Source organism: Acomys minous (assembly GCF_964271855.1).
Source record: "Acomys minous genome assembly, chromosome: 8".
Classification (NCBI taxonomy): Eukaryota; Metazoa; Chordata; class Mammalia; order Rodentia; family Muridae; genus Acomys; species Acomys minous.
Window position 1 is genome coordinate 15157314 of NC_140489.1, and position 13424 is coordinate 15170737.

General features: G+C 42.8%; 1 protein-coding gene across 11 annotated transcripts in view; it reads left to right on the forward strand.

The window, feature by feature from the left end:
• DICER1 (dicer 1, ribonuclease III) overlaps positions 1-13424 on the forward strand; it is a gene marked incomplete at its 3' end in the record, with an annotated part of 72473 nt that overhangs the window by 30936 nt on the left and 28113 nt on the right. For 8 of the 11 annotated variants that reach the window (XM_084793325.1, XM_084793326.1, XM_084793322.1 and 5 more), the window contains 3 exons: positions 39-207; positions 2478-2950; positions 12447-12579. In XM_084793325.1, the coding sequence (XP_084649451.1) occupies positions 39-207; positions 2478-2950; positions 12447-12579 (775 nt within the window). Of the gene's footprint in view, positions 1-38; positions 208-2477; positions 2955-4648; positions 4977-12446; positions 12580-13424 lie in introns of those variants that run through there. The other 3 variants (XM_084793332.1, XM_084793324.1, XM_084793323.1) reach the window with 3 other exon arrangements.

Here is a 13424-nt window from a genome sequence, read left to right on the forward strand (position 1 = left end):
TCACTGATGATGCTGACATCTTGTTTCTGATTTTAAAGATACACTTCTCAGCCATGTGAGATTGTAGTAGATTGCGGACCATTTACTGACAGAAGTGGGCTTTATGAGAGATTACTGATGGAGTTAGAAGAAGCACTTAATTTTATCAATGACTGTAATGTATCTGTACATTCAAAGGAACGAGATTCTACTTTGATTTCCAAACAAGTAAGTATGTGTAGTCTTGTAAGTAATAAAGTGCTTCTCCCCTTTGTGAGAATGGAAATGAGGGTATGCTCCATTGAGGCTATTGGGCCCCACCTTGGTTTAAAGCCTTATCTTACTAGCTCTGTGGATATTTTTTATTGAACATGTGATCAAGGCTGTATTTTTATGTCACAGCTGTCCCTTGGGACAGGGTTCAGATCATGCCTGTTTAAGAAGGGAGTCCAGTTTGTTTTATTTTGCTTTGGTTTTGGTCAGATGAGTTAGGTCCTGCTGGAACTTTTGATCTGACTTCTCCACTGTTTCCTGGTGTTTGTAACAGGAACAGAGTGTTTAGGACAATAGTCTGGAGTTGGTTCTACACGTGTAGCAGCAGCCACACAGCACTCTGCCACCTTGGCTTGTTAGAAATAAGAATTATGGGACCCTTTCCTCACCTGCTGAGTCAGGGCTCAGGAGGGCCTCCGAAGAAATGACCTGAGTTTGACAAGTCCTTCCCAGTTGTCCTTAGCCATGATGCTTGGCAGACATTTTAATATCAGTACCCTCTTAAATGTGGCCCAGGGTTTCTCTCTTGTGGCGACTTATTCTTCTTTTCTTTTTTAACAGTAATGTCCAGGGTGTTGTTGTTGTTGTTGTTTTGTTTTATTTTGTTTTTTGAAAGAGAGTCTCACTATGTATTTCTGGCTGTCCTAGAACTCACTTTGGAGACAGGATGGCCTCAAACTCAAAGAGATCTGCCTGCCTCTGCCTCTCTAGGGATTAAAGGTATGCCTTATTTGGATTTTTTAACCTTATGAATCTTGCTAATTCCATTTTCAACCCAGTGTCTTTGCTGCATATAAAACTGCTAATTGCCCCAATAGAGCCTGGCTCTGCATTTTATTCAACTCAGCTGAAGTACTCTGGACAGGCGCCAAGATAAGGTTCTGGATTTTCTTCAGTGTGTCCATTACAGTGAAGCCAGAGGGGGATAGTGCACAGTGGTGTAGACCTGTCCAGCCTCTGGAGAGGAAGTGCTGGTGCTGGCCTGCCCAGAAGTTACCCATACATACTTCGTAGCATTTCATTTTTAATATTTATTATAGGCATGCCTTTAATCTCAGCACTCGGGGAGGTAGAGGCGGGCAGATCTCTGAGTTCGAGGCCAGCCTGGTCTACAAAGTGAGTCCAGGACAGCAAAAGCTACACAGAGAAACCCTGTCTTGAAAACCCAAAAAGAGAAAAAAAGAGAAAGAAAACTCATAATATAGAAGAAAATTTATGTATAAGGCTGGGCAGTATTGGCACACACCTTTAATCCCAGCACTTGGGAAGCAGAAGCGGGCGGATTGCTGTGAGGCGAGCCTGGTCTACAAAGCGAGTCCAGGACAGTTGAAGGGAAATTGCTTTAGTCTTTGCTAAAGAATAAGAGTGTCTGTAGCTGGTCTTTACCACTTGGTTGATTGTTTTATTCCCACTCTTTATCTCCCCTCCCCTATTTCACTTGCTATTATTACTAGATAGGGGAGAAAAAAGAATAAAGGAGAGAGGGGGGGAGGGGAGGGGAGGGAAGGGGGGGAGAGAGAGAGATGGAGGGAGGGAGGGAGGGAGAGAGAGAGAGAGAGGGAGAGGGAGAGAGAGAGAGAGAGAGAGAGAGAGAGAGAGAGAGATATTGATTCTTGAATTTAAATTCCTTCCTTTGTTTCTTCTTTGACCACAACTACTAACAAACCACGATCAACACCACTGACCCCGTCTCTCAGGGCCCTAGCATTTATATACCCTCTGAAAAGGTCACAGAATTCCTAATGTCACACAGTCACAGAAACTGTCTGCAGCTAGCTAGAGCACAAGGCAAATCATGGTCAGCTGCTGCGGCCAGTCCGAAGCTGCTCTACATCCCCGCGCCTGAAATCAAAACAAAAACACATTCTTACAGTGTGTCTGTATGGTTAAAGAAATCAAAATTAGCTTTACAGTGTTGGCAGGGTCCAGATGGTGCAGTTGTGAGTGCTGACAAATCCTACATCTGAAGTTCAGTTTTAAAACACTCATATAGTTGCATATTTTAGCTGCTATTAATTTTGTTAGGACAGAATGACATGGTTTTCGGCATGGATTTGTTGGGAGGACTGTCAAGCTCTCCCTCTAATGTTAGGGAATTAACCTCCCTGTTCTGCTGTGGTAAACTGGTTTGGAAGGAACACTTTAGGACAGCTAACGCCCCAGTTCAGGTTTATGAAAGTATGGGACGATAATGCATCCTTTGGCTTTCTTAAATTTCCTTATAGATTCTCTCAGACTGTCGTGCGGTGTTGGTTGTTCTGGGACCTTGGTGTGCGGATAAAGTAGCTGGAATGATGGTAAGAGAACTTCAGAAGTACATCAAACATGAGCAAGAGGAGCTACACAGGAGATTTTTATTGTTTACAGACACTTTGCTAAGGAAAATACATGCACTATGTGAAGAGCACTTCTCACCTGCCTCACTTGACCTGAAGTATGTAACTCCTAAAGTAATGAAACTGCTCGAGATCCTGCGAAAATACAAACCCTATGAGCGACAGCAATTTGAAAGTGTTGAGTGGTACAATAATAGGAATCAAGATAATTATGTGTCTTGGAGTGATTCTGAGGATGATGATGATGATGAAGAAATTGAAGAAAAAGAAAAGCCAGAGACAAATTTTCCTTCTCCGTTTACCAATATCTTATGTGGAATTATTTTTGTGGAAAGAAGATACACAGCAGTTGTCCTAAACAGGTAACTCTCTGGGTTAGTGTCTGTTCCATGTAGAACAAAACAGGCTTCTGTGTGGGGAAGCAGTGCTGTGTGATCTTGAAGAGCCACATGCAGGCCTGTTTCTTTTACAAGGTCTCACTCATCCAGTGTCTGCGTCTCATGCTGTCCTGAATTAACAGAGAGGATGCCTGTAAATACTTATTTTCTCTAAAGGCCACAAGTGAGATTTTTGTCTTAACTGATGCTAATGCATTCTAATTAATCCAAGTAGAGAACATATAGAAAAATTGAGTTGAAATAAAGCATTCTTTGTTTTGTATGCAGGTGTGAGATTCAGTTCAGGTGTCAGTCAGTCTTTGACTGATTTAGGCTCTGTGTTGAGCATTTTTCATGCAGCTGTTTCTTCACACGCTCCTAGGATATATTTTATCTGAGTACTGAGGGTAAATTTCTTTTTTGTTTTTTGAGACAGGGTTTCTCTGTGTGGCCTTGGCTGTCCTGCACTTGCTTTGTGGACCAGGCTAGTCTTGAGCTCACAGTGATCCGCCTGCCTCTGCCTCCCGAGTGCTGCTGGGATTAAAGGCGTGCGCCACCACTGCCTGGCCTGTGAATTTCTTTAAGTGTTAATTTTTCCCCTTTAAATGTGATACGTTGAAATGTTGTTCTGGCCACATAGGTCCTAAAGTCCTTACAACCTCCAAAATGATAATTGTTATTTATATGCTAAAGAATTGCTTGGCTTCGGGACTCAGGTTGGTCTGGAAAGATAGGTGTTGGGGGAGGGAAGAAGGGGCTGAAGGCTAAGTTATGGCCAGTGGCCACTGATATTAACCAGTCATGCCAAAGCAGAAGAACACTTTCATAAAATCAGAGATGAGGAGACAGAGCTCTGTGTCTCTGAAGCTCCCTGGATGGTGTGGCCCTAGGAAGGGTAGGAGTTACGTGCCTCTTCATCTGTGTCCTTTATGTTAGTCTGCATAATAAAGCCAGTAAACAGTGTCCTAGGCCCTTTGGCTGCTTTGAAGAGGACCTAACTTGGAGCCTGTGACTGGCATCTGAAAACTAAGAGCGTTTCTTGGAGACTGAACTTTCAGGCTTTGGGATCTAGTACCAGAATAAAGTTAAGTTACGGGACGCCTGGCAGCAGCATGTCCGTTGCTACAGAACTGATTGCCTACTGGGAAAAATCCTGTGCTGCCTTCTGTATTGACTTCTTGTTGCACGGGATGGGGGGGAAGGGTGTTGCATATGGAGGTAGATTCTCAGTTTAGGTTGCTTTATAGACTCCCTAAAGAGAACATTACAGAGCTACATTTTATTTACTGAGGATCGTAGCAAAGATAGTGGTTAGTCCCTGTTTATGTTCTTTTAATAAATACTGGCTTCCTGAATATAGACCTGGACATGGGCCTGGGCTTCAGTGGTGGCTTTGTTTTTAGTTGTTGGGTTTTTTGTTTTTTTGGTAGATGTTTTACCATTTTCTTCCTAAAGAGGGTCCATATTTTTTTGTACTTAAGGCTGTACTTTTCTGGGAGATCCATTAAGTTGGCCAGAGTTCGATCCCTGAGAGCCTTTTCTAAAAGTAGTCATCTCTGAGGAGAAATTAAGCATTGTTTCCTGAGGTAATTGGGATTTTTTTAAAAACTACTTCTTCAATGTTTAGTAGTTTCAATTTTATTATTATTATTTTTTGTAATGGGAAATTAGACTGGAGAGCAGTCATCTGGCAGTTTTCAGTCTGGTAATTTTGCTGCTCGTTGAGCCTGGGCCTCCTGATGGATATGGAGTGAAGTAACTTGAAGTACTGAGTTATATTTAAACAGGACAGTAAGGTTGAAAGGGACCTCACTGAGCATCTAATCCAACCACTTAGTTCTGTAACAAATGCCACAGGAGGCAAAGTGATTTGCTCCAAGTTAAACTGCTCACGACTTTCATTTTTTTCCACAATCACAATGCTCCTGGATGTCCCAGAGCAGCCGAACCCAGTGCTTACAGCAGGAAGCCAGCTAGAGTACCAGGAAGCATGTGGCTGGTGAAGGGGCCGGTAAGATGGGGGTCTTGTTTTTTTAGACTGGGGAAAAGGCATTTCAGGGGTCAAAAGAGTTGACCACCGGTGTGGTTCGGTGCTTCACGGTGGCTAGCTGGCTGCCCTGCTTGCCGTGGCTTGGAGAGAGTAGAAATCTCTCTTCCCCTGTAGAGAACTCATGCTGGGGTCTGCATGTGTTTTATGCAGAGGTGTGTCAATTTCCTTTGCAGAATTATTAGCCAGAAAAGGTTTATCTAAAATCAATCACTTACTTTCTGTTGACCTAAGGATCAGATTAATTGTGATCAGCTTTCATAGAATGTGGCTGGAGTTAGTGTTCTAGGATGAATGAAGAGCAGTCTGAGGGTTGACTTTATGACATCTAATTAAATGTACAGTAGAAGTTTTGTTCTAATAAGCTTTTAAATAAGCTTAGAAAAACTTGCTGCAAGCTGCAGACTTTCCTCCCATCTGTTTAATAGGAAAAGCTTCCTGGGCAGGGAGTAGAAGCTCTTACCACACAGGCTGCTCTCCATCCCCTGACCAGCTAGCCATGTTGCTGCTGTGTGTGCTGCAGGCACGGCTGGTTCTCACATTTGTAGTTTTCCTCCCATGTCTCTTCAAAGCAGTGTTTCCAGCACTCCATGTCAGAGATACAACTGTCAAAAGGTGGTGCCCAGGTGCTAAGTGCACTGCTGTCTGGCTTACTAGGATTATATGGTACCGTCACTGGGCAGACCTGAACTGCATCTTGTCTCGAACTTTTCTCTCCCTAATACTCTTTTGGGGGGGGCGGGTGGTTGGGGGTTGGATTTTCCAAGACATGTTTTCTTTGTGTAGTCTTGACTGCCTTGGGTTGTAGACCAAGCTGGCCTCAAACTCAGAGATCCACCTGCCTCTGCCTCCCAGGGTGCTGGAATTATAGGCGTGGGCACTGCACCTCCTAATATTTTTTATTAATTTATTTAGATTACATCTCAGTTGTTATCCCCTTACTTGTGTCCTCCCATTCCTCCCTCCTTCCCTCTTTCACCCTATTCCCCTCCCCTAGGTCAGTGACAGAAGGGGACCTCCTCTCCCACCATATGGTCACAGCTTATCAAGTCTCATCTTGGTAGCCTGCCTATTCTTTCTCTGAGTGCCACCAGGCCTCCTCACCAAGGGGAAGTGGTCAAATATGGGGCACCAGAGTTCATGTCAGAGTCAGTCCCTGCTCTCCACACAACTGTAGATAATGTCCTGTCCATTGGCTAGATCTGAGTAGGGGTTCAATGTTTACTGCTTGTATTGTCCTTGGTTGGTGCAGTAGTTTGAGCAGACCCTCCCACCTGGGTCCAAATCCGCCTGTCACGATGTTCTTCTTGTAGGTTTTAGGACCCTCTGGATCCTTCTGTTTTCCCATTCTCCCATATTTGTCTCACCTAGAGTCCCAATAGAAGGTCCCTGCATCTATCCCAATCTCCTGGTAAGTGAAGACTTTCATGGGACATCCCTTTTGGGCTAGTGCCCAATTATAAGTGAGTATATACCATGTGAGTCTTTCTGCTTCTGGATTAACTCACTCAGTATGATCGTTTCTAGTTCCATCCATTTGTCCACAAATTTCAGGATTTCCTTGTTTTTAATAGCTGAGTACTATTCCATAGTGTAAATGTACCACAGTTTTCTTTATCCGTTCTTTGACTGAGGGACATTTGGGTTGTTTTCAAGTTCTGGCTATTATGAATAAGGCTGCTATGAACATGGTTGAGCATATGTCCTTGTGTGGTGGAGCCTCTTCTGGGTATATTCCAAGGAGTAGAATAGCTGGGTCTTGAGGTAGCCCTATTCCCAGTTTTCCGAGAAAGCACCAAGTTGATTTCCAAAGTGGTTGTACAAGTTTGCACTCCCACCAGCAATGAAGGAGTGTTCTCCTTTCTCCACATCCTCGCCAGCATGTGCTGTCACTTGAGTTTTTGATCTTAGCCATTCTGATGGGTGTAAGGTGGAATCTCAGAGTCGGTTTGATTTGCATTTCTCTGATGACTAAGGATGTTGAGCATTTCTTTAAGTGTTTCTCAGCCATTCGTTATTCCTCCTTTGAGAATTCTCTGTTTAATTCTGAGCCCATTTCTTAATTGGGTTATTTGGTTTGGTGGTGTTTAATTTCTTGAGCTCTTTATATATTTTGGATATTAGACCTTTGTCAGATGTACAGTTGGTGAAGATCTTTTCCCAGTCTGTAGGCTGTCGTTTTGTTCTGTTGAAGTGTCTTCTGCCTTACAGAAGATTCTCAGTCTCATGAGGTCCCATTTATTAATTGTTGACCTTAAGGCCTGGGCTGTTGGTGTTCTGTTTGGGAAGTTGTCTCCTGTGCCAATGACTTCCAGGCTCTTCCCTACTTTTTCTTCTAACAGATTTAGTATCTCTGGTTTTATGTTGAGGTCTTTAGTCCACTTGGACTTGAGTTTTGTGCATGGTGCATTTTTCTACACGTAGACATCCAGTTAGACCAGCACCATTTGTTGAAGATGCTATCCTTTTTCCATTGAATAGATTTGGCTTCTTTGTCAAAAATCAAGTGTTCATATGTGTGTGGATTTATTTCTGGGTCTTTGATTCAATTCCATTGATCAACCATCCTATTGCTATGCTAGTACTATGCTGGTTTAATTACTGTTGCTCTATAGTACAGCTTGAGATCAGGAATGGAGATTCCTCTGGAGGATCTTTTATTGTACAGGATTGCTTTAGCTATTCTCAGTTTTTTGTTTTTCCATATGAAGTTGAGAATTAATCTTTCAATGTCTTTAAAAAATTGTGTTGGTATTTTGATGGGGATTATATTGAATCTGTAAATTGCCTTTGGTAAGATGGCCATTTTTCCTAATATTTTTTATTCTGAACTAATTTTAGATTTACAGAGCTATTGGATAAGTAGACTACTGTATTCTCTCACAAGTTTCCTCATGGTTAAGGGCTGTGTCTCAACCAGGCAACCAACATTAGTGCAGTGCTAGGCTTTGTCTCATTTTTGCCATTTTTCCACTCCTGCTCTCCGAGTGCTTTTGGTTTGAGACGTAGTCAAGGCTAGCCTCAAACTGTGCTCCTTCTGTCTTAGCCATTCGCTAAGGTTACATGGTTGGGTTTATTCCTTCCTTTTGTTTTGTTTTTGGTGGCCAGGATCTCATTTAGTCTGGCCTGGTCTCAGACTCACTGTGCAGCTGACCTTGACTCTTCCTCCAAACTTGTGCTTTACAGGTGTGCGTCACCATCTTAGCTTTCCTGACCTTTCCACCCCAGGGATCATAGAGCGTTATTGTCATCTCCTGTTTGTTTCTGATGATCTTGAGGGTCAGGAATATTGGTCAGGCATTTCATAGACTGCCCCACCATTTGGGCTGGTGATGGTGTTCTCAGGGTTAAGCTAGGGGTAGAGATTTCAAAGAATACTATAGAGGTAGCACACCTTTCAGGTCACTTTTATGTATGTTTGTATGTATGTATGTATGTATGTATGAATGTATTTTGGTTTTTAGTGACAGGGTTTCTTTGTCCTGTACTCGCTTTGTAGATCAGGCTGACCTCGAACTCACAGCAATCTGCCTGCCTCTGCCTCCCTGAGTGCTGGGATTAAAGGCGGTTCCACCATGCCTGGCTTCTGGTCACATTTTATTAGGGGCTGGTATAACAAAATCATCATTGATGATGTTCAACTCTCTAGTGTCTGCCAGCTTTCTCTACTGTGAAGTGTTCTCCTTTTATTTTATTTATTTAATTTTACTTGGTTTTTTGAGACTGGTTTCTCTGTGTAACAGCTCTAGCTGTCCTGGAACTCGCTTTATAGACCAGGCAGGCTTCGAACTCACAGAGATCTGCCTGCCTCTGCCTTCCAAGTGCTGGGATTAAAGGCATGTGCCACCACCGCCCAGTATGTTCCCCTTTCTTAATTTAGGCTTTGGAAGCAAATTTCCACATTTAGATTGTCCTTCTGCAGGAGGAGGGAATGAGTAACTGCTACTTGGCTTGGGGAGGTGGCATCCATATGCCTCTTAGTTGGAATTGTCCTGAATTCTTCCTGGCTGATTACCTTTCTGTTTGTATTTATTGGTCCTTGTATTTATCTGTGGACTCATGTCTAAAATTTGGATTATAACCCGGCAGCATATTATGTATTCGGTTGCCCAGTTTTTGTGATCTGGGTCACTAGGCGCTGTTTGTGCATAGCTTGTTTGCTCCTTTTACACAGCATTCCTTTGTGCTTTGAGCGCTGCTTTACTTGGTTAACAGATAATTCATCACTAAGAACTTTACTTGGTTAACAGATAATTCATCACTGCTCTTAGTGATGGGGGTTTGTAGATTACGTTCATGTATTGTTTGTATTTTCTATTGCCATAGCTATAATCAGCCATTTTCACAAAGGACCTCTATCTTTTCTATACCCCTTTTATAGACACATATTATAAACATATCTGATTTTAAAGCCGACACATCTCCTGTAAAATAGCTAATAATACCTCTCCTCACCCTTACTATCAGCACATGCTGGTGTACACAAAAATGTCCTTTTTGCAGTGCACTGTCCTTTAGCTCTCAGGGGTTAGGTTTGGGGGTGGACAGAGTCACAGAAGAGTTCGGTTTGCTTACACTGACAAGATAGCGTAAAATTAAGGGACACTAGTAGGAAAGTGTATTGTATTTCAAGTACATGGTAGACATTTCAGATGTTTGCATGTAATCATGTTTGTTTTGTTGTGTCTGTATTATGTAGCATGTGTATTCATAAAACAGTTTTAGTAATCTAATTCTGTACACACTTTCTCTGTTTGGTCATGCCATTCCAGCCCACTTGGGGGGCACCATATGCCACGTGGTATGGTCCTCCCTCTGCCCTGAGTTGCATAGAGAGGGTGAAAGTACATGTATGGACACTCTAAGTAACAATTTGATAAGAATTTTATGCTTCTTAAATATACAATTGAATTTTAATGCCTTTTAAGTTTGATTTTCTTAGTATTTTTTTAATGGAATTTTACAAAAATGCAGGTGTATACGAGGTGGGAAGTTTGAAAAACCCGAGTCTTCATCCTCACGATGTGGATTCAGGGAGAATATAAATCTCAGCACACATCTGTCGGCTCCCTTTCAGTGTCCACAGGCATCCTTAATCACCTGTCAGCTTTCTAAGGACAGAGGACGCTTCCTGTATTTTCCTTGAAGTCCTCGGCTTAGGTGTGGGGTGTGGTTAGTCCAGTAGTGGGATCATTTTCTGTTTAATATTAAGAGCACACATAACATTCAGTTGTGGCTCGCAGGATATTTTTATTGATGTGCATGTTGTCTATAAAGCTCTGCAAGTTGATGTCAGCATCATTAAGGAGAAATAAATTCCTGGTAGTGTTTAAATTGCTCAACTAATTGAAGCCTGCCAACTTGATAATTTGGGCACAGTATATTCTTAATTAGGAGTAACTTGAAGTGAATTTTAAAACCTCTCATTACATTCAAATCGATACTATTTATGTAAACTAAAACTAGCAGTAATGTTATTTCTAGGTAATTTATTTCAGTTTTGGGGCTTTGGGGTGTGCTGTTTATTTTCATGTGATTCTGTTCTTTGTCGCTGACATCATGTATTCATCACAATCTTGGAACGGGAGATCAGGAAGCTTCTGACTCTAAACGTTTAAAGTCACTGAACCCTAGAACAAACTGGAATGCCTGGCCAGGAAAGGGTTGGGGCACAAGGCACTCTACATGGCCACTCAGTATTGCCAGGCCTTTGATATTAGCCTGTTTCATGTGTATATTAAAAAAAGAATGGTTTTACTTAAAAATGCAATTTTCCATTAGGAATTTATACTATGTAGCATGATTTCAGAGGGACCATGTGGAGTCACTTAGGTCAGGTGTGGAACCGTTTATCCTGTGCCGAGTCTTTGAATGTGGGTATTTCCAAATAGCTGTAATGGCAGCCCTGACTGTTAACCTTCGTTCTGTGTAACGTGATCCGTCCTGTAGCTCTTTTCCACGCTTTAGTCAAAGGCCCTTTGGGTTTCTGGCACTATAGGTTAATGCCAAGGAGCAGGTGGGAAAGGGGCCATAGCTTGGGGCTGTTTCCTGACAGTGCAGGGGGAAGTCTTCAGCATTGCTGTGAAAAGTCCAGGACTCTGCAGGATGAACTTCTAATTGAGAATACAGGCTTTTCTTTCCTAAGAACTCTGCTTTTAGTGATCATGGTGTTGGGTAAGATGAACAGCAGTAAAAGGAAAAGATGAACAGTGGTGGGCTCCTGTCATACTTGTGGAGGAGCATGCCAGGTTAGACCCTACACTCCCTGCTGTGGTAGTTCCTCCAGAGAGAAGAGGCTTGTGTGTGGCCAGGAATACCAGGTGTGGTGAGCTGTCTGTCATCTTTACATGTCTGGGCTATGGTTCTCCAACTAGCTTGATCCCATCTCCAGACACCATTCTGCTAAGTTGTCGTCATTAAAATCAAAGTTGCAAGTAAAGTGACCCTTTCTTTCACTTGTCATTGTAGCCAGCCTGGTGTTTGTCATAGCAAGTACTCAGCCCACAGATCTGTGTAGTGAAACATGGCATTGATTCTTCGTAAAGCTTGGTAGGAAGAAATTATTAAGACTGCCATCCTGGTTAAGCTTTAGCTGTCAACTTGGCACAGCCCTAGAGTCGTCTAAGAGGAGAGCCTCCCCCTGAGGAATTGGTCTAGAGGTTGGGAGGCATTGCCTTGATTGCTAATTGATGTAGGGAAGCCCAGTGCACTGTGGGCAGTGCCCTCCCTAGGCAGGTGGAACTGGGGTGTCCAAGAAAGCCAGCTGAGTCTAAGCCAGCTTGAGGGCACCAGCAGGCATCATCCTCTGCGGCCTCTGCTGCACCCCTTTGGTAGTGAAATAAGTTCCATGTCAGAGGTCGTGCTGTGTGTAATAGCAAGTTGGACTACCATCAGGCGCTTGCCTTGAGTGAATACTTGCCTCAGTTTCCCTCAGTGATGAACTGACCTGGAATTGTGAGCTGAAGTAGACCCATTTCTCTCCAACCCTGCTTTTGGTGAGAATATTTTATCATAACAACTGAAGTGAAACTAGAGCAACTATTTTGTTAGGAATGTTGGCCCAATCAAAACAGTAACAAGTGTGAACTCTGGACAGATACTCCTATCGTAAAGGAGAATATAGACTAGGTCTAAAGGGTCTGGAGAGATGGCCTAGGGGTTGAGTGCATAGCAGTTTCCCACAGGACCAACGCTTGTTCCTATATTGGGTGGCTAACAGTAGTCTGTGACTCCAGTTCCAGGAGTTCTAATGCCCTCTTACACGTGGTGCACAGACAGACAAGCAGGTATGACACAGAATCATGTGCACGCACATGCATGCACACGTGCGCGCCACTCACATACACACAAAATGGAAAATGAAAAATAAGAAAACCTGAAAGTTAAAATGTTTCCCTTGGAAGTGTTTAACTCCTGTGGGTCTTACATCCTTAGATTGATAAAGGAAGCTGGCAAACAAGATCCAGAGCTGGCTTACATCAGCAGCAACTTTATAACTGGACATGGCATTGGAAAGAACCAGCCTCGCAGCAAACAGATGGAAGCAGAGTTCAGAAAGCAAGAGGAGGTAACAGTGACAATAGTGGGTTTACCACATACGCTGAGAAGCCTCGGCCATAAGGACTCTGTCTTCACAGTTCCCCAGCGATTAACTTGACTGTCTTCCTTCCTCCTCCCCCCTTCCTCTCTCCTTTCTTTTTAGTAAAACAAGGCATTACTTGTTTATAAAGATATCTGCTGTCCTGATGAAGTAACTAAGGGTATTATACACTCAGAATCAGAGTAGCCTCTGGTGAACGTGTTTGTCATAATTGCTGTTAGAGAGCTCATTCTCCTTTATGGAATTGCTGTCAGGTATCTAGACCTTTAGGAGAATGAAGCCTAGAGACTGACTACTGTAGGCTCCATGGACCTGCAGAGCAGCAAGCTGGCGTCTTTTCAGGATGCCCTTTATGCTTTTAGAGGCCTGCTTTTGTGAGATACATATCTGTGTAGCTCTAGATCTAGCTCTCCACTGTAGCTTTAACTTATTCATGCTTTTAAAGATCTTATATAAAGCTGCATTATATAGATACTAAAATCTAAGTGTTCTGGCTGTCAGACTCGATCCTTTTGTTTGTTATTTGCTACTTAACTTAAAATTAGCAGAATCATTTGTTACAGGCATTTGGTCTCAGCATTTTGAGGTCATTCCAGGTCTGGGAAGTTCAATAGCCAGTCTGATGTCTCTGTCAGAAGAACAGCATTGCTATTTCACTTAGTTGTCTTGGACAATATAGTAGTTGCTTTTCTCTTAACTATGACAAAATTACCCCTCAGCAGCAACTTGAGGAAGGAATTATTTTTCTTTCTGACTTGAGAGTGCACTTTTGTAGTGGGGAGGGTATGATGGCAGGACTGTGAGGCAGCTGG